Below are 22675 nucleotides of genomic sequence, written 5' to 3'. Positions count from 1 at the left end.
TGTATAATTATGGCTAATTACAATGATAACAAATCCTCAGTGATTATTTTTACAAGAATGACTCTGTATTGGTGTGATTACACCAAATGAATGGGTAATAATGGTTACCATGGTAACTAAATATGCATGAATATACATGAAAAATACTGGTTTTCTAAAAGTTAATGTAGTTAGTTAATATAATCAATAGAGTTAATACACTAATTTTTCAATAGTGCCAATAATTAATATTTACAGTGATGACTAGTTGTTATATAATGGTGAGATTACAGTAGAGGTATGGGTAATAATGGTCATCTGTGGGTCTAAATATGCAATAGTCTATTAAATATGCATTATTATATAAAATATATAAAAAGTGTTGATTTTCTAATAGTTAATTTAGTCAATATAGTTAATATACTAATTGTCTAACAGTGCCAATACTTATTAATTACAAGGATAACTAATTGTTATATATTGGTGAGACTACAGTAGATGAATGGGTAATAACGTTCATCCATGGGGCTAAATAAGCAATAGTCTATTAAATATGCATTATTATATAACATTAACATATGAAATATTTTGGTTTTTCTAATAGTTAATATAGCCAATATAGATAATATACTATTTTAAGACTGCCAACAATTCTTAATTACAAGGATGGCTAATTGTTATATATTGGTAAGACTACAGTAGATCAATGGGTAATAATGGCAATCCATGTGGCTAAATATACATGAGTCTACGTTAAGATATATCAAGTTTCTAATAGTGCCAATAAATATTTATCTAATGACTTACTATGGAATAAATTGGTGTATCCTGACCTCTAGTAATACCAACTTCTAACATTCACTATATTGGATAACAATGGCTGATGTATTTTTATGACTGAGAGTCACAGAAAAGACATCATTGTAGATAGTTACGACGCCAATAATTACCACTCAGATGAAGCTGAGACAAATTTGGTTAAACTTTATTAGAAAATGGTACAGCGACAAAGGGTCCACATTGGAGGATAAAGTGCCACAAGTGTAGGAAGCCCCAAAAGTGATTCCTGGGGCTGAATGCGGGGAGACTTGTGCTTTCAAAACATTTCTACAGGCAGCATAGCAGGGACAGCAAGCAGAATCCACAATGCTTCATTTGCCACAGGAAATGCCATCAGTGCCGGGAGCAAAACAGGAAGTCCCACCCCCAAGACTGCTGCAAGCAGGAAACATAGCCTCTCTATAATAAAACTACCAAAGTGGTCCCTCCTAAAGTGTGTGCAAAGTAGAAAGTCTCACTCTTCTGAAGGCAGCAAGACAGGAAGTCCTGCCTCTACATTAGGGTTATCATTTTTCCAGTTCCCAAAAAGAAGACACCTGTCCCACGAGGGGAGGTGGAAGGTATAAGACTGGGGGTGGGCAGTGCCCTACCCCATTCTGTTGCTAGAAAGGAAGTCCCGCCCTAACACATCCCAATTCCCACATTTTAGGAAATGAACAAAAGAAACAAGGAAGTGAGTCAGTTAGGCCCAGGAAGTCCCTCCCTTCCCCCCATGCACAAAAGAGGATGTCCCACCCTCAGCTAGGCAGGACAGGAAGAGCCCTCCACCAGTAGGTCCCAGAGAAGTCAAAAGATGTCTTCCCTTGTCATGGAAAAACAGAAGTCCATCTGGTTGTCCTCCACTGACCATAGGTGAAGCAGGAAGTCCCGCCCCCTCAGCACACTGGCAGGCTAAGGAGGCAGGAGGGCTCTGCTGTCACCATGGGCAGCTTCAGCAGCTCCAAGGCAAAAGCTTGCTCCATCTGTGGGCAGCAGGGAGGGGTGGGGCATTAGTCAGCAGCAGGCTACCTCCTGGCATCCCACAATGCCCCTCTGCCCATCATCCCACAATACCCCTCTACCCACCTGGAGGGTGATGAGCTTGTCCTGGAGCTGGTCATGGGGTGCCAGCTCCTCACCCAGGCACAGGGTGACGCAGTGCTCAGGGCATGGGCCCAGGCCCTGTCGGTGCTGCTCCAGAGCTGGGGGACACAGGCCAGAGGGGGGAGGGGGCATTAGAGGGGCTCTGCAGCAAGGCTAGTGGCTCAGCCACAACCTGGGGGGGGTCAAGGGCAAGGCAGAGATGGGAACAGAACTAGGGGTAGGGAGAGGTCCCAAGGTGCCTGGAAGGGCATGAGGTCCCCTGAGGTTCCCAGCAGATATTGGGGTGTCTGGGGGCCTGTGATGGGCCCTGTAGTGGCATCAGGGTGCCCAGAGAGGTTCGGGGTGCTGGGCTGCTTATTGGGGGGGCTGTGGGGGCATGCCTTGCAGATATAGGTATGCCTGGGGGTGTGTTGGGGTGCTTGGGGGGGTTGGTGCACAAAAGGGGTATAAGGAGCCTGGGGGAAATTCAGGGAAACATGGGAGTCCCAGGGGCTATGGGGACCCTGCCAGGGTAGAGAGGAATGTGGGCTTGCCCAGGGGGCAGTGGGTTTCCAAGGGATGGAAATCAGGATCCCTGAGGGTGCGGTGGCCCCAGAGGGCTGCTCAGAGGATACTGGGCTTTCCAGGGGAGTTGGGGTCTCTGGGGGGGGATGTGGAAGTGCCCAAGGTGATGTGGAAGTGCCCAAGGTGTGGAGGGGCCCCAGAGGCCTCTGGGGGCACTGAGTTTCCCAGGGGCTCTGGGGGTGCCCAGAAGGTACTGGCTATCTCAGGGTGTGTGGGAGTCCCATTGCAGGTGGTACTGGGTTTCCCAGGGGGTGTGGGGTCCCTGGGGTGCTGTGAGGGTAGCCAGAATGTATTGGGCTTCCCATGGGGGCAGGTGTCTCTGAAGAGTATTAGAGATCCCTGGGGGCTGTAGGTGGCACTCACCGTGGCGGAAGTCCTGGGCACTGAAGAGGTGCACAGGGCCATCAAGATCGGTGGCAGGAGCCCTAGCCCAGCCCAGGGGCACGCGCGCCCGACGCTGCACGTAGATTCCCTTAGTGCTGCTGCTGAGCAGGAGCCCCCGCTGCAGCTCAGCCAGCAGGGCAGCCGTGGCCTGGCGGCGCTGAGCATCTGGCACAGTGGTGGGGGTGGCAGGTGGCAGGGCTACACGGGGCAGCAGCCCCTCCCCGGATGCCGGTGTCACCAGGAACTCACCAGGCGGCAGCCAGGTCTGCTGTACACACACCCCACTGTACAGCAGTACCAGCCGCAGTGCCCCGGGGTCTGTGAGCATAGGGGGCAGCATCAGTCAAGGCAGCAGGCATGGGAGGGCAGGTATGAGGATGGTGGTGCAGATTGGGGGTGGGGGGCTGTGCTCACCCAGGGGTGTGGAGGATAGCAGCTCCAGGGCAATGTCGAAGCTGACCTCTGTGAGGCTTGGGGCTGTGGGGGAGAATGGGAGGTAGGACAGAGTGTGCACCTCAGCACCCCAATACTACCCTGCTGCCCCACCGCTGCCCCTGCCCACCCAGGGGAAGCCACCTGCTCTCACATGGGGCGCCAGTGTCCAGGTCAGGCTTACAGGTGTCGATGCCAGAGTCCTCGGAGCTGCGTGAACCATCAGCCATGGGCTCCTCTGGACACAGATCCTGCGGCAGCATGGGTTGAGGGGGGTGCATCATGGACCCCGTGCCCCAGCATGCAGCCCCCTCCAACCTCCCCCAGCCCCCCAAACCTCACCCACTGCCCCATGCAGCCATACCAAGGTGACCATGTTGAGGGTGGGCCCCTCGATGCCTCCTGCTGGGGCCAGGTTGGGGTCTGAGCACTCCTCCTTCACCTGCTGGGCTCCTCGCCGAGGGATCTTGCTTGCTGTTGGGAGGAACCAGGGTCAGGGCCTCCTGGACACCTGGGTTCTATGGGGCTCACTGGGATGGGGGTCCTGCCCAGATGCCTGGGTTCCTGCCAGATTCAACATGCCCCTGGGTGTCAGGTGCCTCTGCTGCTGGATGGCCCTGGATGCCAGGGTCCCTGGAAGGGGATTGGATCCTGGGCAGCTTGGGCACCTGGATTTGGGGCGGGGAGGGGAGTTGGAGGCCTGGATCCTGCAAGATGTAGGGAATCGAGTCCCAGGCTACCAGGACACCTGGGTGCCCAGGACAGGGTAGGATTGGGTCCTGCTTGCCCAGTCACCTGGGTCCCACTTCCTGGACCTCATGGTCCCATGGGGGGAGGGCAGGGATGCGTTCCTGGCTGCCTGGACACCTGAGTCCCATGGGGTTGGAGGGTCTCACCAGGGCAAGTGCCAGCCGGCAGGAGGCGATACACTTTGTAAGGCTCTGTGGCATCGAGGCGGGAGCGTTTCGGCACCTCCTCAAACTCTGGGCTCTTGTTGAGGGCGCAGCGCAGCCGTGTCTTCCAAGCAGCTGGGCCTCCTACATTGCCCGGGCCCCCCCGGCCCTTGAACTGTGCCCATGCCTACCGGGAAGTGGGGGATGGGCAAGGCATGAGAGCCCCAACACCCCCAGTCCACCCCACAGAGCCCCCCACACCCCCAACCCCTACAGACGGCCTCAAATGGCCGCAGACACCCAAACAGCACACCCACACACCTCCAGCCCCCAACCACCCCCCATTAGCCCCAGCTGCCCTCACAGGGTCGCCAGACACATCCCTACCTCCGCAGATGCCCCCACCCCTCTGATACCCACAGCCCCCTCCCCACAGGGCTCCCAAACCCCCTCAGATGTACCCCTCACCCACCCCACCCCACCCCTCCATGGACTCCCTTGATACCCTTCTAACCCCCACAACACTGCCACGGAGCCCCCTGGACCCTATGTCCCCACCTCTCACACACACCCCTACTCTACCCGCACTCTAAATCCCCTAGGTGGATATGTGCTTGGTATGTGCCTGGCATGGTGGTAGTATGTAGCTCCTGGGGAGGGGCGCTTGTGGTGGGGGAGCATTGTGGAGCATGGCTGGCATGTCAATAGTGCTGGGGGGAGGGGTCCCTGGCACCTCTTGGCACAGCGCCAGTGTTGGGTGAGACATACGGTTGCTGTGTTAGCAGCATATGGTGGGCACATGGGACAGGGTTTGAGAGTGCTGGGATGATGTGTCACTGTCTTGTTGCTGACATGTGGCTAAAGTGCTACCGGGCCTGTGGCCAAAGTATCCTCAGTGCACAGCTGGTATGCAGCTGACAAGAGGTTAACTGAATGATGTGTTGCTAGTATGACACTTGCATATCAGTGGCATGTCATCTGGTGTTTCACTGGCACCACCTTAGCATATTACTGGCAAAGTACTGTCCTACTCCTAGCATGCCACCTGCATGAACTGCTATGCTAGTGTGTGGCTGGCATGTTACTAGCATGTCACTGGCATGTTGCTAGTGTGTCATTGGTATGTACCTTGAAGAAGGCAGCGTCCTCGTCGTCCCGAAAGTCCTGCTTCCCCGCATGCTTCCAGGGGATGCGGAACATGGTGCAATCAGGAGGGTCGTCCCAGACCACCCCTGGGAACTGCCCGCTGGCCAACTGCTCCAGCACCCACTGCCGCAGGCGCCGTGTGTTCACCCGGCCTGTCGCCATCCTGCAGGCAGCGTGGCAGGAGTGAGGGGCACTGTGGGGGAGGCGGGGGCTGCAGGTCGGGAGTGAGGGACACCAATTGGGATGGGGGGGGTGCAAGGTCGGGAGTGAGGGCCATGGAGGCTCCAGTGCCGGGCACTGCCACCGGCCCCTGCCCAATGGGGCCGAAGCCCCCTGGAATGCCCCTGCCTGGGGACCTGGGACCCCCCAGCCCCAATGCCCCCGGTCCCAGCTGGGACAGCAGGCAAGGGCCCCTTACGAACCTGTCAGCGCCCGCTCGTCGCTCTGCCCGCGACGGTGTCCTGTCCCTCGGCCCCGCCCAGCCCGCCCCCTCCCGGGTTCCTCGGAGGCTCCGCTCCCTTTCCCCGAAATCACGTGACTGCCGGGCCAGCCCCACCCGGCACAGGGGGAACCGACCGCTAGGGGGCGCTGCGGGTCGGGAGTGAGGGGCACCGGCAGGGCTCGGGGGCAGGAGGTTGCAGGTCGGGAGTGAGGGCCACGCGGGGCTCGGGAGTGAGGGGCACCGCAAGCATTGCAGGGTCAGTGCAGTTTATTGAGGCCCCTGGAACACGCCCCCCCGCACGCTGCCATGGGGTCCCCACAAGGGCTGGTCAGAGGCGTCGGCGCGGGATGGTGGGGCTCAGCTTCGACTCCGTCGTCAGCTTCTGTGGTGGGGAGACAAAGGGTGAGGAAGTGTCAGAGACCCTGAAGTCCCTTGCCTACCCCTAGGCAGGGACGCCCTGCCCCTTCTTTAGGGTAGGGTGCCGGGGTCCCTGCTGCAACCCCTTTGTGGCTGCTGTGCTGTCGTCCCCCCACACCACACCCAGGACCCCATGGCACCTGCAGCAGGCGGGCATGGTAGGTGGCGTCAGATTCGGCAGGCAGGCGGAGGGGAGCCCCCCCAGGCAGGTGGCGCCGACAGGCCACCTCCAGCTCCTGCAGCGAGTAGAGGGTGGCTGGGTCTAGCGTGCGTGCGTTGATCAGGCTCACCAGGTACTCCTTGTAGTGCGCCCTGTGGGGGGGCCAGGCTCAGAGGTCCTGGGGGGGCTTAGACCCACCAGACAGCCCAGACCCCAATATCTACCACAGGATGCCCGGGGCTGTGGGTCAGGAGTGAGGGGCACCGGCAGGGCTGGGGGGGTGACCCAGGCCCCCCTCAGCCCTGGGGACAGGGGGCTAGGGACCCTCAGACTGTTTCCAATCCCCCCCAAACCGCCCAGTGTGCCCTGAGGGGCTGGGCCTGTGCTCCCCAACTCACTGGCACAGCCCTGCATGCCCAGGTGGCGTCTCCTTGCCACAGGCCTCGTCCTGCAGCCCGGCTATTGTCTCCTTCTGCTCCATCACCCGGCACCCGCCTGCAGGGGCAGGGGCCACGTGTTACCTACCATGCCAGAAGGCTACCCATAATCCTCTGGGGGTAGCAGGAGCCCCCTCCTCTGAGGATACCCACAATACCTGCCTACTAGAAGAGCCCCCCCAAAAAATGTTACCCACAATCTTTTGCAGAACACCTCCCACTCCTCCAGCCAGGTTACCCACCATCCTCTGTGGTGAGAAGACTCCCATTCCACCCCTCCAGGAGATAACCACAATGCCCTGAGGTGACCCACAATTCTCTGCGGTAGGAAGACCACCCCTTCAAAAGGTATCCACAATGCCTTACTGTGGGGGGCCCCTCTCAGGGGTTACCCACAATGCAGTGCTCACCTCCTGGGGCTGGGCGTGTCCCTGCTGGGGGGTCTGTGTTGAAGGCCACACCATTGTCCTGGGGTGGGGGGGGGCAGGCAAGAGTGAGACCCGTGGATGGCCTCCCCCGCCCCCAACTGCCCCCCCATACTCTCATGCCCTACCACCCTATGTCCCCCGCCCCCATGCCCCCACCGACCTGCAGGAGGCACTGCAGCCGTGCCACGTCCCAGTCACGCAGGTAGAAGAGGCAGTCGCGGGGGTGGTGCCCATGCAGTGCTTGGCGCACCGCACAGCCCGGCTGTGGGCATTTCTGGGGGTGGGGTGGGGGGGAGGTGTAAGTGCACGTGGGAACCACAGCCTCCCCCAACCCTCATGGCCCCCCACCATTCCCTGTGGCTGCACCCACACAGCCCATGTGACACCCATGACTCTGTGCCCCACCCCCAGAGCCCCCTGTGACCCCACCACCCAGCTGTTCACTCCACTACCCCAACATATACCCCCACAATAAGCCCCCCAGCCCCAACTCACGTCTTTGGCGTGGAAGGGCCCATAGCAGCCACTGCAGAAGTGGTGGCGGCACTGGGAGCACTGAAAGTGCATGCAGCCACCCCTCGCCAGTGCGTACAGGAACCCACACTGTGGGCACTCTGTGTGTGTGTGGGAGGGGGAGTCACATGGGGCTAGTGACCCCCAAGCATCCACCCTTCAGCCTCCCAGGCCCTCCCTCCACCCCCACAGCTCTGGCCCCCCCTGCAGTCCCTACCTCAAGACCCCCAGCAGCTCCCCATGCTCCCTATATCCTTTCTCAAGTTCTCCCAATTCACCCCAGGACCACACCCCATGACCTCTGGGCCCCCCCCAGTCGCCTCAGAGCCCCTAGGACCCTGGATCACCCCAGGGACTCTCTACTGCTGTCCACCTCCCAGGACATCCCATTACCCCTACAGTCACCCCATGGCCCCAGGGAAAGGGACCTTCATAGGGACCCCCTGGCCCCTGGGAAACTTACACAGCTGAGAGCCCCCAGCTGCCCGCCTCACCAATATAACACCTGCTGGGTCCCCCTAGCCCCTTCCATGGCCCTGGACAGCCCCTTCAGGATTCCTCCCAGACCCTGTAGGACCATTCTAGACCCACCCACAGGCCCCAGGGCTCCCCTGCCCAGGCCCTCCCACCACTGTCCCCACCCCAGCCAGCCCCCCCAGACCGCAGGGGAGCCATGAGGAGATGGAGCACCCCCAGCCGGGCAGGGAAAGGACTGGTGGGGGAGTCTGAGAAGTATAGATGGGACCGGGGACTGGGGGGGCTGCTGCTGGTGGCTGGAGGGTGTGGGGTATAGATGGGGGTCCCAGGGGCACTCACTGATGCCATGCTCTTGCAGGTAGGCAGCCAGCCCCTGTGCCTGGTAGTGGGGGTCATTGCTGCGCTTCCACTCCAGGAACTCCTGGCACGACAGGCCCTGGTGCTGCGGCTCCCACTGTGCCGGGGGGGGAGGGGGTCAGCATCTGCTGGGGTGTCCCAATGCCCCTAGTACCTTCCAGTACCCTTCAGTACCTTCCAACACCCCCAAAACCTTTCAATGCCCCAGTACCTCCCAGAATCCCGCAGTTTCCCCTAGTGTCCCCAGTAAATTTCCCAAACCCTCCACTACCTCCCAGCACCTCTCAATTTCCCAGTGTACTCCACCTCCTAGTAATTCCCCCAATGCCCTCCACTATCTCCTAGAACTCCCAATACCAACCAGTGTCTCCCACCATCCCCCAGTAATTCCTTCAGTGTCTCTCAGTAATTTCTCCAGTGCCCTCAAATGCCTTTCAGCACCCCGTTTTCCCCAGCACCGCCCAGGCCTCCTAGGCTCACTGGGCGCTTGCAGTGGACACAGAAACTCTGGCGGCACTGGGGGCATTGGGCGTCCCACTGCTCCGACTCGTAGATGAACCCGAACGAGCACTGGGGGGAGGAAGGAGGAGGGAGGGTCAGACAGAACTGTGGATGCCTCCTTTGGTCCCCCAGCATCCCATGATGCCCTGCTCCCAGCATCACACACTCCCCACCCTCCTCACCCCTTGCACACTCAGCTCATTCCCATGGACACAGCCCCCTTACACACCCAGTTTACCTCATGCACATTCACAGGCCCCTCACACTCAGCTCATCCCCTTGCACACACAGCTCCCTCAGGCTCAACTCACTGCATCACATGCTCCCCACTCATGCATAAACTCAGCTCACCCTCTGCACACGCACACCCCCTTGCACACACAGCTCATGCCATGCACACTTAGAACCCCCTCACACACTCATAGCCCTTCACAAACTCAGCTCACCCCCCTCACACACTTACAGCCCATTTGCATACTCAGTTCATCCCCTGGGATGCTCACAGCCCCCTCATACTCAGCTCCCCCACCTGCCCCCCCAGCATGCTCACAACACCCTTGAACACTTAATCTGTAGCCATAAAATGTCCGTGTCCACTCCTCAGAAATGCCGTACAGCAACTGAGTGGGTGGAGAGGTCGCTATCTGGGTAAAACTAAGCCAGAAGCTACAGATTGTGTCAAAGCAGCAACACTATCACCAACAGCAGGGAGAAAAGGGGACAGTACGGACGTGTGAGAAAGAAGGTATGCAGGTGTGCGTGTGCTTGTGTATCTACAGAAAATACCGGGAAGTAAGAAAGTGATTGTATCAGCAAATAAACCTACACGATGGGAGAGGGAAAACTCTTGGGCCTCTGTCTTTCTACCAGGTGGTTCCCCGATGAACTCATTACCCTAAATGCTTGCACGCTCTTGCATGCTCATCTCACCCCTTTGCACATACACATGCTCAGCTCATGTCCCCCCTTGCACACTCACATGCGTGCACCACTGGAACTTGGGGTCCCGCATCAGCTCCTGCTCCGTCAGCTTCTTGGTGAACAGCTCGTAGGTCTCGGGGTCCAGGCACTCCCGGAGCTATGGGGTAGACAGGGGGTCACAGGGTAGGGACCTCAGCAGTTCTCCCTGCACCATGCCCAAGGGATATCAGAGGTCCCTCAGTCTATATGTTGGGAAGCACTGAGGTGCTGTTGGGGTGATGAGGCCCCTGGGCAGGATGTTGGGGGGCAGGGACCCCAGGGAGATATATAGGGGGGCTAGAGGGATCCTGTGGTACCTATGGAGGTGTACCCAAGGGTTGGGGGGGCACGTGGGATCCTCCACAGGATGATGCGGGGCAACAGGGACATCCTGTTAATTCTGGGGAGGGTCTCAGGTGGGTTCCTCCTGGGCTGGGGAGCACTGGGAGGGTCCCCAGAGGCTTGGGGGATCTTTCCAGTTCTAAAGGGGTTCCCCCTCACTGGATCTGGAGGGGGGGTCCCCTCTGGCTGGGGGGCCTTGAGAGGATCACAGGAGACCTGGAGTGATGATATGGAGCTCCTCAGTACCTGGGGAATATCAAGGAGGTCTTCCTGACCTGGGAAGTGCCAGGGGGTCCTCAACTGGAGGACACTGGCAGGGGGTCTCCAGAGTCCTGGGGGATATTTCCAGTGGCCTGGGGAGCCTCAGGGGGCCACCTAGACTGGAGCAGGGACTGGGGTCTCCAGGTTGGGAGTGAGAAGAACTGGCAGGGCTGGGGAGAAGCCAGAGGGTTGTAGGCACCTGGATGTCAAGGGTGGAGAAATAAGCGAGGCGATCGGGCTCGTGGCGCAGGTCGGGGGCATCACAGGCCGGGCACACGAGGTCTGTGATGTGCTTCTCCTTCACGGCGATGGTGAAGTGCTGCACAAAGCACTCGGGGCAGATGGTGCACTCACATGATGTCAGGGACTGCATCTGCACAGGATGGGGGGCAGGGTTTGCACGAGGAGCTCCAATAGGGAGTGTTACACACAGCACGTACATAACAGGGAGGACACAGATCAAATAAGGGATGCATGCATTGCGCAAGGGGTGCCCACGTTGTTGAACATGGGGGTATGCATGTGACATGAGAAAGGGGTGTGCATGGCCATACCTGGTGGCGGGGCAAGGCCCAGCCGCAGACAGCACACTCCCAGCTAAGCAGGCGCTTGATGAAGGCACGGTCAGGCGAAGCACGCACGGCCTCCACGATATCACCCAGCGCCAGTCCCCGGCCCCCGCCTGGCCCTGGCCCCACACCAAGCTCCTGCGCCAGGGACGCCACCAGCTCTGCCCGGCCCCAGCTTGGTAGCCCCTGCGATGCCAGCACCCGCCGCACCACCGCCTATACAGCAGGGCGGGGGTCAGCGACCCACAAGGACCCACACCCCTATGGGGACCCTCCAACCCTGCCTCCTGGAGACCCCAGCCCCCCATTTCCATCTGCCCCCAAAAAACCAATGGGCCCCCGGTCCCTCCCAGGGACCCCATCCCAACCCACCTTGCGAAATACCTCCCACCAAGGAGCCCTGCAAACACTGCCCCATGTCCCAGTGCCTCCCACACCTCCATGCCCACACCCTGGCTCCCCCACGGATGCCAGACCTGCCCTGGGAGCCCCAATCTGCTCCCAGAATCTCCCAGAGACTACAAGACCCCTCTGGACCTCTCACTGAACCTTGTGAGCTTGTCCCAGCCACCTGGAGACCCATAGCCCCTCCCAGAGGCACTGTCACGACCCCAGACCCTCCAGACCTCTCAGGCCCCAGATACCTGATGGTCTGACGAATGGAAGTTGATGGGGGGCTCGTTGGAGGCCCAGAGGCGCTGGCGGAAGGGCTCCAGCATGGGGCGCTGCAGGTCACGCAGGGCCCCCCACAGGTCCCCTTTGTTGTGGTACAGGGCCTCGAGTACTGGCTCCCGCACTCCAAAGCCCAAGCCCCTCAATGCCCGCACCTGACGGGAGAGACTGGCACTGGGACCCCCCTGACTCTGCCCCCAACCCTCTGAGCTCTGCCCACAGCACCCCAACCCCACCCACCACCTCCAAACTCCACCCACAGCTCCCATAGCCCCACCCACTGCCCCAAATTACACCCACAGCTCCCGTAGTCCCACCCACTACCCCAAACCCCACCTACAGCCCCACCCCCACCCCCAGAACACCCAAACTTTGGCTACCACTCCAAACTCTGCCCTTCCACACACTCAATCTCCTCCCACCACCCAAGCCCCATCCATCTCCATGGCCCAGCCCCTTCCCCAGCCCCATCCTGCCATGCAAATACTACTTACTACTCTCACTGTGGCCCTAGAATCCACCCCATGTCAATCCCACCATTCACCAGAGCCCCACCCCTCATGCAGTGGCCCTGCCTCTGCTCAGGCTCCGCCTCTTCATGCAAGTCCCACCTCTCCCCATGTCCCCCCCATAGCAAGCTGTGCCCAACTCATGCCAGCCCCACCCCCAGACCTTGGCCCTGCGGGCACCCAGGCAGCGGCTCACGGCCTCGTCAACGTCCCCATGGCTGCGGACCCAGGCGTCCCGAGCCTCGCCGAGGGTAATGGCGCCCAGGCCCCCACCTGGCTCGCAGCTGGCCTGGCTGGATGCAGCCTCCATCACTGCCTCCAACACAGCTGGCAGCTCTGAGCGCAGCCAGGGCAGTGGGCGCTCTGCCCCCGAGTACCGCCGTGCTGCCTCCACTTCCTCGGGGGGCACACCTGCCATCTCTGCCTCCTGCCACATGAAGGGGGTGGGACTTGTCAGGCCACACTCATGGGGAGGAGCTGGAACAGGCCATACCCATGAGGTTCCCAAGCAACACACCCACAGTTGGGAAAGAGGCTAGCCCCCAGGAGGGAGCTGGAGGAAGCCACACCCACAACGGTGGGATTTGAGTTGGTCATGCCCCTAGTGGGAGATGCTGGGCAGGCCGCACCTGCCCCACCCCCCTTGCACACAGAAGGGAAGGGACACTGCTAGGCCCCACCCACTTTCAAGGGCGGAAAGGCATGGCTTGCAGGGAAGGGGGTCCTGCAGGGAAGTAGGCGAGGCCTCACCCGGATCATGGCCACCAGCTTCATGCCATCCTCCCGGAGCTTGTCTTGGCGCCGCCGCTCGGCCTCCTCTGGCAAGAGGTGGGGGGGCTTGGCCAGACGCTGGGGTCCCTTGTCCTCAGGGGGTGGGCGAGGGGCTGCGTCACCCAATTGGCTGGTGCGGTGACACACCTCGCACACGCGCCCTGGCACCTGGTTCCAGAAGGTGCAGTGCTCACACTGCCAGCCCGTTGCCTGGGGGCAATGAGGGGTTAATGGGTTGTGGGGTGGTAGGAAGGGGTACCGGAGGGGCGGGGGGGTCAGATCTCACCTGGGGAGCGGCAGGGGCCTCAAGGGGGGGGCGCCCGGCCAGGCGAGGGCGCTCGCACACAGCGCACAAGACGGTGCCAGGGAGGTTGAGCAAGGTGCAGCTGCGGCAGGCCCAGGCACTGGGGGCAGGGCTGGGGACAGCAGCGGGTGTGGGAGGCCCAGGGTTTGGGGGACAGGCGCGGGGCCGATCACAGCCCCCGCATAGCACTGCCAGCCCCTCGTTGGGGGTCCCACAGGCTGCACAGCGCCAGGGTGGGCGGGGGGCTGGGACGGGACCCCGGCGTCCAGGTAGCAGCTCCACGGACAGGCTGGGGAGACAGGGCAGCAGGGTCAGAGACACCTCAAGCCCTGCCCTCAGACATCATTATCACCCTAATCCCCACCCCCTCTCCCCTGGGCCCACTGCTAGTACTCACTGGCTCCCAAGCCCTGTCCCCTCACCCCTAGCTTCACTCCCAGCCCCCACTGACTTCCCAACCTCCTCCCCTCTCCCCTGGCCCTGCCCCAGTTCTTATTTCCCCCAGACCACACCTCCGCTAGCTCCGCCCCAGCCATCACTATCCCCACAAACCTTACCTCCCCTGTGCCCATGCCTACCCCCACCTCCCTCCCTTCCTGTCTGGGGATCCCCACTTCCCCAGGACAGGCCCTCTCCCAGCTGCCTCCAGAGTTCTTAAAGGGCAAGTTCCCCTCTCTGGGGGGAGGGCATGCATCATGAATCAGGGGCCTCATTAAACCCTTGTAACGGGGGTGAGGGGAAGACTTGGAGGTCCCTGGTTGCCAGGCAACAGTGAGGCAGGGGACAGTAAGCGGTCCTCCGCCCAAAGTAAGTGCCCACCCCTGTACTAGGGTCTTCTAGCTCTGAGTTTTGGCAAGCTATCAAGGGCCACATGACAGGCAGCCAGGGGCAGATAACTATTAATTTTCTAAATTTTTCAGGGGCCCTGCAGGCCGAATAGAATGGCCTGGCAGGCCACATCTGGCCCACGGGCTGCATTTTGCCCACCCCTGGCCTAGTACCTGGAGGGGGCGGGGTTTCCATTCCCTAAAGGAGCCCAGGGGCGGGGGAGTCCTCCTTACCTGGCAGCGGAGGGCTGGGAGCCACGGCGGTGGCACTCGGGGCACAGGCCAGGGGACCCATCAGGTATGGATGCCCCACACCGGGCACACGGCCCCCCTGTACCTGCAAGCGGGCAGGGGAGACTGGTCAGAGCTGGCCCCAGACACCGACACAGCCCCCCCCCCAGCCTCACTACTCACCGGGCAGGGGCAGGGAGGGCACAGGGCCCTGCTCCGGGGTTGGCACCACTTCGGGAGTCAGCACCCCCTGCACAGACATAAGCCTGTCAGCTGGGCCCCCACTGACTCCCAGCCTCCATTGAATCCCCAGCCCCCACAACCCCCCCCACTGAACCCCTTGACTCCCAGAGGCCCTGATCACCCAAAGACCCTACCTGATCCCCATAGATGCCCCCCAGCCCTCAGAGACCACCCCCAAACCGAACCCTCCATGGACCCCCCATATATCCCCTTGCCTCTACCTTTATTACCCCTCCAAATACCCCAATTTGACCCTCCCACCCCCAGAGACCCTTCCCAAGACCCCACCCCCAAATCCCACCAGCACCCCCAGGTCCTCCCAAACCCCAGTGGAACCCCACAGAGCCCCCTAGACCACTTGAGAAACAACCAGACCTGCATGGACCCCCCCCCATGACTACTCCCAAATCCCATGGGCCCCTGAGGGATCCACCTGCCCCCCAGGGAACCCCTGAGCCCCCCCAATGCTGTCCCCTCACATCCCACTGTGCCCCCCCCTTCTTACCTCCTTAGGTCCATCCAACACATCCTGGAAGATCTTGGGGTGCGGGTGGCTGTTCTGGGGGGCCCAAGACACAAAATGAGGCTGGCTGGACCATTCCCCTTATCCCCCTACACCCATCCCATTCCCCTCTGCACATGCCCTTTCCCACATGCTCCAGGCCCCAATGTATCCCACTCCTGCCCCATAGCCCCACTCCAGACCATTAATGGCACCCTGCCTTCTGCCCCCACAGCTTCACTCTAGTTCCTACCAATGACTCCCAGCAGACCCCGAGCCTTGTACCTTGCACCGAGCCACAACCCCTACCTTTGACCCCCAGCTAACCTCCCATCTTCTGCCTCCCAAAAGCCCACACCTTTCCCCACAGCCCCACCTCCTGCTCCCTGGCACCCCCTGCCTTGGGCTCCTACCAAGCCCTGCCCCCTGCACTACAGCCCCACCCCATCCCCTAACCATGGCCCCAGCCCCACCTCCTGCCCCCAAGCCTATACCCCTGCCCCACAGCCCCCCCTTGCCCCATTGTACCTACCAAGCCCCACCCCCTAGGCCACAGCCCTGTCCCCTTGCCCCCAACCCACCGCCAGGAGCAGGTTGACCTCGGTACGCAGAAGCAGGACCTCAGCAGTCACAGCAGCCACGCGGGCGGCTTGTGGCTCCAGCTCCTCGTCAGGGAAGCTCAACCCATCCTCCCGCTCCTCCGTGTAGCCATAGAGGCGCAGCACGGCCCGCCCACCCTGCCATACAGAGATGGGGATCACCCATGGGCCCCAATCTGACCCCTGAGGGCATCCATGAACCCTTTTCCCCCCCCCCAGCCCCAATCCTGCCCCTCTCCCACTAATCCTGCCCCCCCACCCCATTTTACTCTCCTTCCCCCTGGCCCCAATCCTGCCCAGCCCTGATCTCAGGCTCTGGGGACCACCTGCTGGCTTGAGGGGGTAAGGCCTGTTCCCCTCCAGGGAGACCTGATATGGCAGGGGGCACCCAGTAGCTTGGGGGTCCAAGGTCCTTTGCTCCCAGTGGGCACTGAGATGTGGAGGGAATCAGAGGGGTGGCAGAGGTGGGGGACCGGGCTGATCCATGGTGGGGCTGAGGGATCCCAGGGGTTTCCTGGGGGGCGGTGTTCTAGGGCAATGTGGGGCCTCAGGCTGGGAGGTTCTGGGGAGTTCCCTGGGGGTCTGAGAATCCCAGGGGAGTTTGTAGATTTTTGGGAGGTACTTTAGAGTTTCCTGGAGGTTTCCAGGGCACCCTGAGAGGCTCAAGGGATCCCACCTGGATTGCGTCCACAGCTGAGCGGAAAACAGGATTGTTGAACTTGACATTGCGCCAGAAGCGGGGCCGCTGCCGGGCCAGCAGGTTGCGCCCGTACTTCTCCAGAATGTTCAGTGCCGTGGACAGCGCCGGCTGGGGGGCAGGATGGGGGGGGTCAGGGGCACATGGGGGCCAGCTTCCCCCTGGGGACTCCAGTGCCCCAGCAGTGCCCACTCACTGACCCCAGCCCGTCTACTCCCAGCCTCCCCCTTCTGAACCCCAACCCCTCCCCAATTTGCACAACCCCTCCTGACCCCACAGCCCCAATCCCCCTCTCCCACCCCTATGGGGTCCCTGGCCCTGATGCCCCCTCCGGCCCCCTGGACCTCATCCCCCTCCCACATCCTGGGGCCCTCCAAACCCCTGCCTGCTGCCCCTGGAGAACCCCCCGGCCCCACTTACACCCCGTTGTTCCCTGGGGACCCCGTCTGCCCCCATCCCGCCTCCCACTGCCCCTGGACGACCCCCCGGGCCCCAAACCCCGGTCCTGCCCCGATCACAGCGGGGCCCGCTCCGGCCGCACCAGTACACGGCGGTTGTCCCGCAGGAGCGCCGCGGCGTCCAGCTCGCGGTACTTGGCGGCGAGGGGCAGCGGCACGGCGGCGAGGCCCTGCACCAGCCCAGGGGGCGGCTCTGGCCGCGCCACCTTTGCCTCCAGCTCCGCCCGCGCCAGCAGGAAGGCGGCCAGCGTCGGATCGGGATCGGGTTGTCCGGCCGCGGCCCCCGGATCGGGATCGGGCCCCGCCATGGCTGAAGGAACCGCGGGCCGGGGCCGGGGCCGGGAAGCGGAAGCCGACTGGCTGCACCGCGCGGAAACCCCGCCAGGGGGCGCTGACGTCACGAGGATTCCCTGAGCCCCCAGGGTCGAGGGAGGGGGCGTGACGTCACCGGGACACTTCTCCAGTGGGCGTCTGCTGCCGGGGGAAGGTTGTGGAATATCCAGCGCTGGGGATCCCCTCCCCGACTGGGATTTAGGGGGGAGCTGACCTCAGGGAGGGAAGTCCTGATGTCAAGAGGGAGGGGGATTCCCGGCTCTGGGGAGGGTAGGGGAGTCCTTCCACTGGTCGCTCGCCTTGGTGTGGGAGGGGGCACAGGCACGTGGGAGGACCCCCCCCGCCCTGCACTGGGGGGAGCCGGGCCGGGGGCGTTGAAGTCACCGGGAGCCCCCGCGGTTGGGGGAATGTGACATCACGAAAAGGGGTACTCCCGGCCCGGGGGTCCCGGCGGGGGGCGGGGAGCGCTGCCCATAGAGTGCACTTGGGGGGGTGTATGTGGGGAGGCTCTGCCATCACACAGGGGAATTCCAGAAAGTGGGGGGCAGGGGTGATGTCACCAGAAGCCCCTCCCACGAGGCCAGGGGCGGAGCCTCCGAGGCGGAACCGGGCGAGAGTGAAAGCGAAAGGGGCGGCGGGACACACGGCCCAAGACACGATCATGGCCAAGGCCTGCGCCCTGCGCCCCGCCGGGGGGGCCGCCAGGAAGGTGGGCCGTGACGTCACGGGGACCCCCAAATGGGGTGCACCTGGGGCCAGATAGGTCTTGGGAGCCCCCCGAAAAGTCCCCAGCCTGGCGGGGGGGCAACCTGGGGCCAGATAGAGGGGCATTACACTTGGCCGTGTGCCACCCCAGAGCCAGCCACATTTCTGATCCTTCTCACCCTGTCCCCCAGGTGGCTGCCTTCCAGGAAGCCCTCTTCAAGGAGGTAAGTACCCACCTGACCTCCCTTATTGCCCCTCCAAATACCTGCTCCATGCGACTCCCTACCCCAGTTTTTCACCCCCAGGCTGAAGAGTTCCTGGCCACGTTCTTACCCCAGAAAATCCTGCAGCTGGACAAGCTCCTGAAGGTATGAAATTGCTACTCCCTGTCCTCGGGGGGAGGGGTTGTTCTACCTCCTGTCCTCACTAAATTTGCCCCACTAAACTCCCCCCCTCTGCCCCCAGGATGAGGCTCTGAACGTGCAGGATCTCTCCAGCCTCCGAGCCCCACTGGAGATCCCCATCCCTGACCCACCCCCCAAGGATGAGGAGGTGAGTGGGAGGGTCCTTGTTCCCCTCCTTGGGATGAGGGGGGCGGCAGAGGGTCTGATCACTGCTTTCTGCAGGCCAGCACCATGGAGACCGACAAGGAAGAGAAGAAAGAAGGTGAGTGTTGTGGGTGGGGTTGGGGGGCTGCTTTGGGGTTTACTCCCCCCTGACTTCTCTGTATCTCCCTCAGCCCCCAAGTGTGGGTTCCTGAAGGGCAATGAAGCCATTGTGGCCCTGCTGGACCGGGTCAAGCCTGAGGTGCTGACGCTCAAGGAGAAGTGCATCCTGGTGAGAGAACCCCTGTCCACCCAAGCTCCTACAGGGCCGTGAGCTTCCCCACAGTAGTGCCTTTACTACCTTGCTTCATCCTGCAGGTAGTAACTTGGATCCAGTACCTGATTCCCAAAATCGAGGATGGCAATGATTTTGGGGTGGCTGTGCAGGTAAGGAGGTGTCCACCCAGCCTGCCCAACCCCCCCAACTTCCTGCACCCCAGATATCAGGGGACCACTAATCCAGCTATTCCTGGATACCCAGAGGCCTCCAGCCCTGCACCCCCAAAACCCCTGGGGGTCCCAAGCCCAGTCATTCCTGCTCCCTCAGCCTCACCCCCTGCCTGTGTGTCTCCCTCTGTCCCCAGGAGAAGGTGCTGGAACGAGTGACAGCTGTGAAGACCAAGGTTGAGGGTTTCCAGACAGCCATTTCCAAGTGAGTCAGCCTGGGTAGGGCCTGCCCACCCCATGGCACCATGGGTAACATGTGCTCTGCCCTGTGGTAATGTCTGTTCCCCCAGCCCAAGGTTGTGGGGAGCAGGCTTCCTGACCCAGGACATTATGGGTAAGGAGCTGGGAGCACCTGGTTGGCCTTGGTACTGCAAAACATTGTGGGGGATATGCCTTTTCCCTACTCTAGCTTCCCTGCCCCAAGGCATTGTGGGTAGCAGCACCACATGTGTGCCCATGGCCACAAGGTATTCTGGGTAATGGTTCCAGGTTGGCACCCCACAGCATTGTGGATAGCTGCTCCATATGGGTGCCCATGCCCCCAAAGCATTGTGGGTACTGGTTCTGAGCATGGCATGGTGACCCCCAAGTGCTCTCTCCTCTCGCCCCCCCAGGTACTTCTCTGAACGTGGAGATGCCGTGGCCAAGGCCTCCAAGGAGACCCACGTGGTGAGTGATTCAGCCCCCCGGGGCTGCAAGCTTCCTCCAGCCGTTCCTTCCATCAGTCACCTCGATGCATTGGATGCTGCAGACTTCCCTTGAACAGTGCCCTCCCCCAGCAGCAGTGGCAGGCACCTCAGTGTTGCAAGCTTCCCCCAGGAGTGCATCCCAGTCTAACCAGTGCCCTCTCCCCAGATGGATTACCGAACCCTGGTCCATGAGCGTGATGAGGCAGCCTACAGAGACATCCGAACCATGGTGCTGGACATTCGGGGCTTCTATGTGAGTTGCAGAGAGCGGGTAGGGGGCTCTATTTTCTCTCTCTCCCTCACCTCACCCCCTGTTCTGTCCCCATCCCCACCAGGCCGAGCTCTACCACATCCTGTCGGAGAACCTGGAGAAGCTGACAAACCCCAAGGGGGAGGAGAAGCCATCCATGTATTGATGATGCAGTGCAGCCGCAGCTGCCCCCATACCTGCCCGACAGTGGGAGAGGGAAGGGGCACAAGGTGGCATTTACAGGCAGTGAAAATAAATGGTTTTCTCAGACACAGCCTGGTGTGTGCATCTCTGTCCTGAGCTGTCGTGGGGGAGGTGACACCTCGTGTGTCATGGGGTGTGGGGGCCTGTTGGCATGTGCCTCGGCATTGTGGGTAGGACCTCTCAGATGGAGGGCAGCACATCCACCTTCCTTGTTGCCCCAAGGCATTATGGGTAATGCCCCTGAGGTGCCCTCCCCCCATGGCTGGCTACTGCCTGTGACCTCAGGGCTCAGGTGCCTGTGTCCCAGGGCACTGTTGGTAATGGGCACTCATTGGCGTCTGCCACAGGACACTGTGGGTATGGTGGGGGGCCTGTTAGTATCTCCTGCAGTGCACTGTGGGTAATGGAGACCTAGTAACATCTGCTCCAGGGCACAGTGGGTAATGGGGTGTTACCAAAAACCTGATGCCAGTTGGTCTTTTGAGAGACAAGACTACATCCCATTTATAAGGGTTTTGCAATTCAGTGACAGTTCCACTTCCCTTATTGACTACCATTTTTGTACACCCAGACAAGATACAACCACATTTCCCAATGCTCCTCCAGTCCCTCGTTGCCTGTAAAGCTTTACAACAACCCAAGTCAGATAAAGAGGCAAAAAACATCTAACAACCCAACCTTGTACTGATTATACCTCAAAAGCACAAGAATAAGCACTTGTTTCTATATCTGTTTTGCTACTGACAACTCCACAATACAGATTTTCACCTCTAGTGGCCAGGTGAGATGCAGGAAGGAGGAGGAAGTCGGCGTGCATGTTGGCAAGCAGCCCTGAAGACTTATGTGCGTTATTTAAACAAATATTCTGATCAATGTTATTCAAATGTCTTTGTTTCACTGAAACTTCGGGAACAGAACCAGATTTCCTGTGGGCTCAGAAGATGCCAATTTGATTATGAAAACTGCAATCCAGGGAGAAGGAACTTCTCTCTTTCCCTCACCACCTGGGAATGCTCCTTGCCACGTTCTGCTGCTTTTACTTTGCTGATGAGGCCAGTTCCAACATTAGTTCATGCTGGAACAGGCTTTGTGGCCTGCTTTAGCCACACTTCTACAGGTGTGCCATGGGGTAGACATTGCTAGTCCCCCCAGGTCCCTTGAAATAGCACCATACCTAGACTCCTGGCAGCCCCAGGTGAAGTTTTAGTATCAGGCCCCAGTAATGATAATGGTAACGATAAAGAGAAATATTAATAATATAATGATAATAATAAGAAAAATTACCATTTTTGGGCCCCCTTTCTGTCTGGGCCCCAGGCAGGTGCCCAGTTTACCCAATGCGTGTGTCTAGCCCTGCCTTGAAAACAGCCAAACCTAGCAACAAGTTAACAACAAAAATGCACAATTATCGCACGAGATTTCTATCTATGTGCAACTCACTTGCTATCAACGGCAAATCATCAATCATTCCTTCGAGATACTATTGCACGCTTTTCCAAAAAGCAGTTATTTGTTCTGGACCTAATCTAATATTAATGGCTTGAAAAACAGATTCTTGTTCTATTTGCCCAGGTTACTGCTTGTTATTTAAATGCAAGCTTATTATTGATGTATACCAGCTTCATGACTTGGGCTTTTGCTCAGTCCACAGTCAGCAGTAGCTGGTGTGCTCTGTCAGGCCCAATCCATATGTTACACTTAACAGTATTGCCAACTCATGATTTTTGGTGTTATTCTTAAAATCTGTGCTTTGGGAATGTGAAAAACTTAGCTCTTTCATATAAAAGAAAGCTCAGTTTTTCACATTCCCAAAACATAGACTTTAAGAACAGTGCCAAAAATCAAGAGTTGGCAACACTGCACTTATGACGTGATTACCCACTTAATCATGTCTCATCACCCAACCATATGTGCATAGAATCCTAGAGTAGGGCTGGAAGGGACCTCCAGAGGTCATCTAATCTAACCCCCTGCCTGAGGTAGGATCATCCCTATGCAAACCATCCCATACAGTCCGTAATTAAACAATTAATAGTAGTATGATACAGGCAGGAATAAGCTACCAAGTTATTCCACAAAATACATGGAGTACTTGTGACTCATTCCTATCAGGACATCAACTGAATTTATGGCCTGTGGCCAGGAGACCCCCTAACTGATTGGGGTTCCCCTGAGCCTGCCAGGAGAGATTGCTGGTCAGGGGATCTGGAACTGCAGTGAGGCAATTAGGCACAATAGGGTTGGATTCAGATCCCATCACCTGCTCTAGATCAGCCCTGTCACCCACCATGCCTGGGGCCTAAAGGGGCACTGTAGGCATGGTGGGCATTTACCCCGGGCATTGTGGGTAATACAGGCCAGGTGGCTGATGCCCCAGGACACTGGAGGGGTCTAGTGACCTCTACCCCCGGGCATTGCAGGTAATGTGTGTAAAGCCTAGCCAG

The 22675-nt window shown here is 59.5% G+C and overlaps 3 protein-coding genes across 6 annotated transcripts; 1 reads left to right on the top strand and 2 right to left on the bottom strand.

Annotated features, from left to right (window-relative positions):
* Positions 1–948: 948 nt before the first annotated feature.
* IRF9 (interferon regulatory factor 9) lies at positions 949–5873 on the bottom strand. Of its 3 annotated transcripts, none has more exons than XM_090052029.1 (9): positions 5744–5873; positions 5304–5514; positions 4179–4362; positions 3647–3756; positions 3437–3533; positions 3265–3327; positions 2830–3168; positions 1885–2000; positions 949–1781 (listed from the first exon to the last, which is right to left on the bottom strand). In XM_090052029.1, the coding sequence occupies exons 2-9, from the start codon at positions 5481–5483 to the stop codon at positions 1695–1697; spliced, it is 1176 nt and encodes a 391-aa protein (XP_089908155.1). In that variant the 5' UTR covers positions 5484–5514; positions 5744–5873; the 3' UTR covers positions 949–1694. The 3 variants fall into 3 exon arrangements, with proteins under 3 accessions (XP_089908155.1, XP_089908154.1, XP_089908156.1); XM_090052028.1 differs by having other exon boundaries at positions 5304–5484; XM_090052030.1 differs by having other exon boundaries at positions 3467–3533; positions 5304–5484.
* Positions 5874–6012: 139 nt separating this feature from the next.
* RNF31 (ring finger protein 31) lies at positions 6013–17388 on the bottom strand. 2 transcript variants are annotated; one of them, XM_090052026.1, is made up of 21 exons: positions 17082–17388; positions 16520–16651; positions 15826–15981; positions 15248–15301; positions 14683–14749; positions 14503–14605; positions 13424–13730; positions 13117–13347; positions 12530–12793; positions 11830–12012; positions 11171–11401; positions 10816–10989; positions 10033–10131; positions 9033–9122; positions 8535–8649; positions 7701–7819; positions 7366–7479; positions 7188–7245; positions 6739–6835; positions 6321–6492; positions 6013–6145 (listed from the first exon to the last, which is right to left on the bottom strand). In XM_090052026.1, the coding sequence occupies exons 1-21, from the start codon at positions 17304–17306 to the stop codon at positions 6092–6094; spliced, it is 3045 nt and encodes a 1014-aa protein (XP_089908152.1). In that variant the 5' UTR covers positions 17307–17388; the 3' UTR covers positions 6013–6091. The 2 variants fall into 2 exon arrangements, with proteins under 2 accessions (XP_089908152.1, XP_089908153.1); XM_090052027.1 differs by lacking the exon at positions 9033–9122.
* Positions 17389–17505: 117 nt separating this feature from the next.
* On the top strand, positions 17506–20297 carry PSME2 (proteasome activator subunit 2). Its single transcript, XM_090052031.1, has 11 exons — positions 17506–18040; positions 18228–18260; positions 18342–18404; positions 18502–18588; positions 18663–18702; positions 18776–18873; positions 18960–19028; positions 19226–19293; positions 19703–19757; positions 19944–20030; positions 20113–20297. Exons 1-11 carry the CDS (start codon positions 17828–17830, stop codon positions 20191–20193), a joined length of 894 nt encoding a protein of 297 aa, XP_089908157.1. The 5' UTR covers positions 17506–17827; the 3' UTR covers positions 20194–20297.
* The last annotated feature ends 2378 nt before the right edge of the window (positions 20298–22675 follow it).

The sequence above is a fragment of the Crocodylus siamensis genome, chromosome 6 (assembly GCF_052110815.1).
Source record: "Crocodylus siamensis isolate JL-2025a chromosome 6, ASM5211081v1, whole genome shotgun sequence".
NCBI lineage: Eukaryota > Metazoa > Chordata > Crocodylia > Crocodylidae > Crocodylus > Crocodylus siamensis.
This window is presented reverse-complemented; position numbering and strand designations above follow the sequence as displayed.

What these genes read in the sequence shown, in the direction of transcription:
- IRF9 (XM_090052029.1), bottom strand. Translation starts at nt 5,483, where the DNA reads ATGGCGACAGGCCGGGTGAACACACGGCGCCTGCGGCAGTGGGTGCTG. An exon ending in AGGACGCTGCCTTCTTCAAG is followed by an intron (nt 4,363 to 5,303) that starts GTACATACCAAT and finishes ACTTCCCGGTAG; the next exon opens with GCATGGGCACAGTTCAAGGG. An exon ending in GCCGGCTGGCACTTGCCCTG is followed by an intron (nt 3,757 to 4,178) that starts GTGAGACCCTCC and finishes TCCTCCCAACAG; the next exon opens with CAAGCAAGATCCCTCGGCGA.
- RNF31 (XM_090052026.1), bottom strand. Translation starts at nt 17,306, where the DNA reads ATGGCGGGGCCCGATCCCGATCCGGGGGCCGCGGCCGGACAACCCGAT. An exon ending in TCCCAGCCCTCCGCTGCCAG is followed by an intron (nt 13,731 to 14,502) that starts GTAAGGAGGACT and finishes CTGTCTCCCCAG; the next exon opens with CCTGTCCGTGGAGCTGCTAC. An exon ending in ACCATGCCCGCCTGCTGCAG is followed by an intron (nt 6,146 to 6,320) that starts GTGCCATGGGGT and finishes TCCCCACCACAG; the next exon opens with AAGCTGACGACGGAGTCGAA.
- PSME2 (XM_090052031.1), top strand. Translation starts at nt 17,828, where the DNA reads ATGTGGGGAGGCTCTGCCATCACACAGGGGAATTCCAGAAAGTGGGGG. An exon ending in TCAAGGAGAAGTGCATCCTG is followed by an intron (nt 18,874 to 18,959) that starts GTGAGAGAACCC and finishes TTCATCCTGCAG; the next exon opens with GTAGTAACTTGGATCCAGTA. An exon ending in TGGACATTCGGGGCTTCTAT is followed by an intron (nt 20,031 to 20,112) that starts GTGAGTTGCAGA and finishes CATCCCCACCAG; the next exon opens with GCCGAGCTCTACCACATCCT.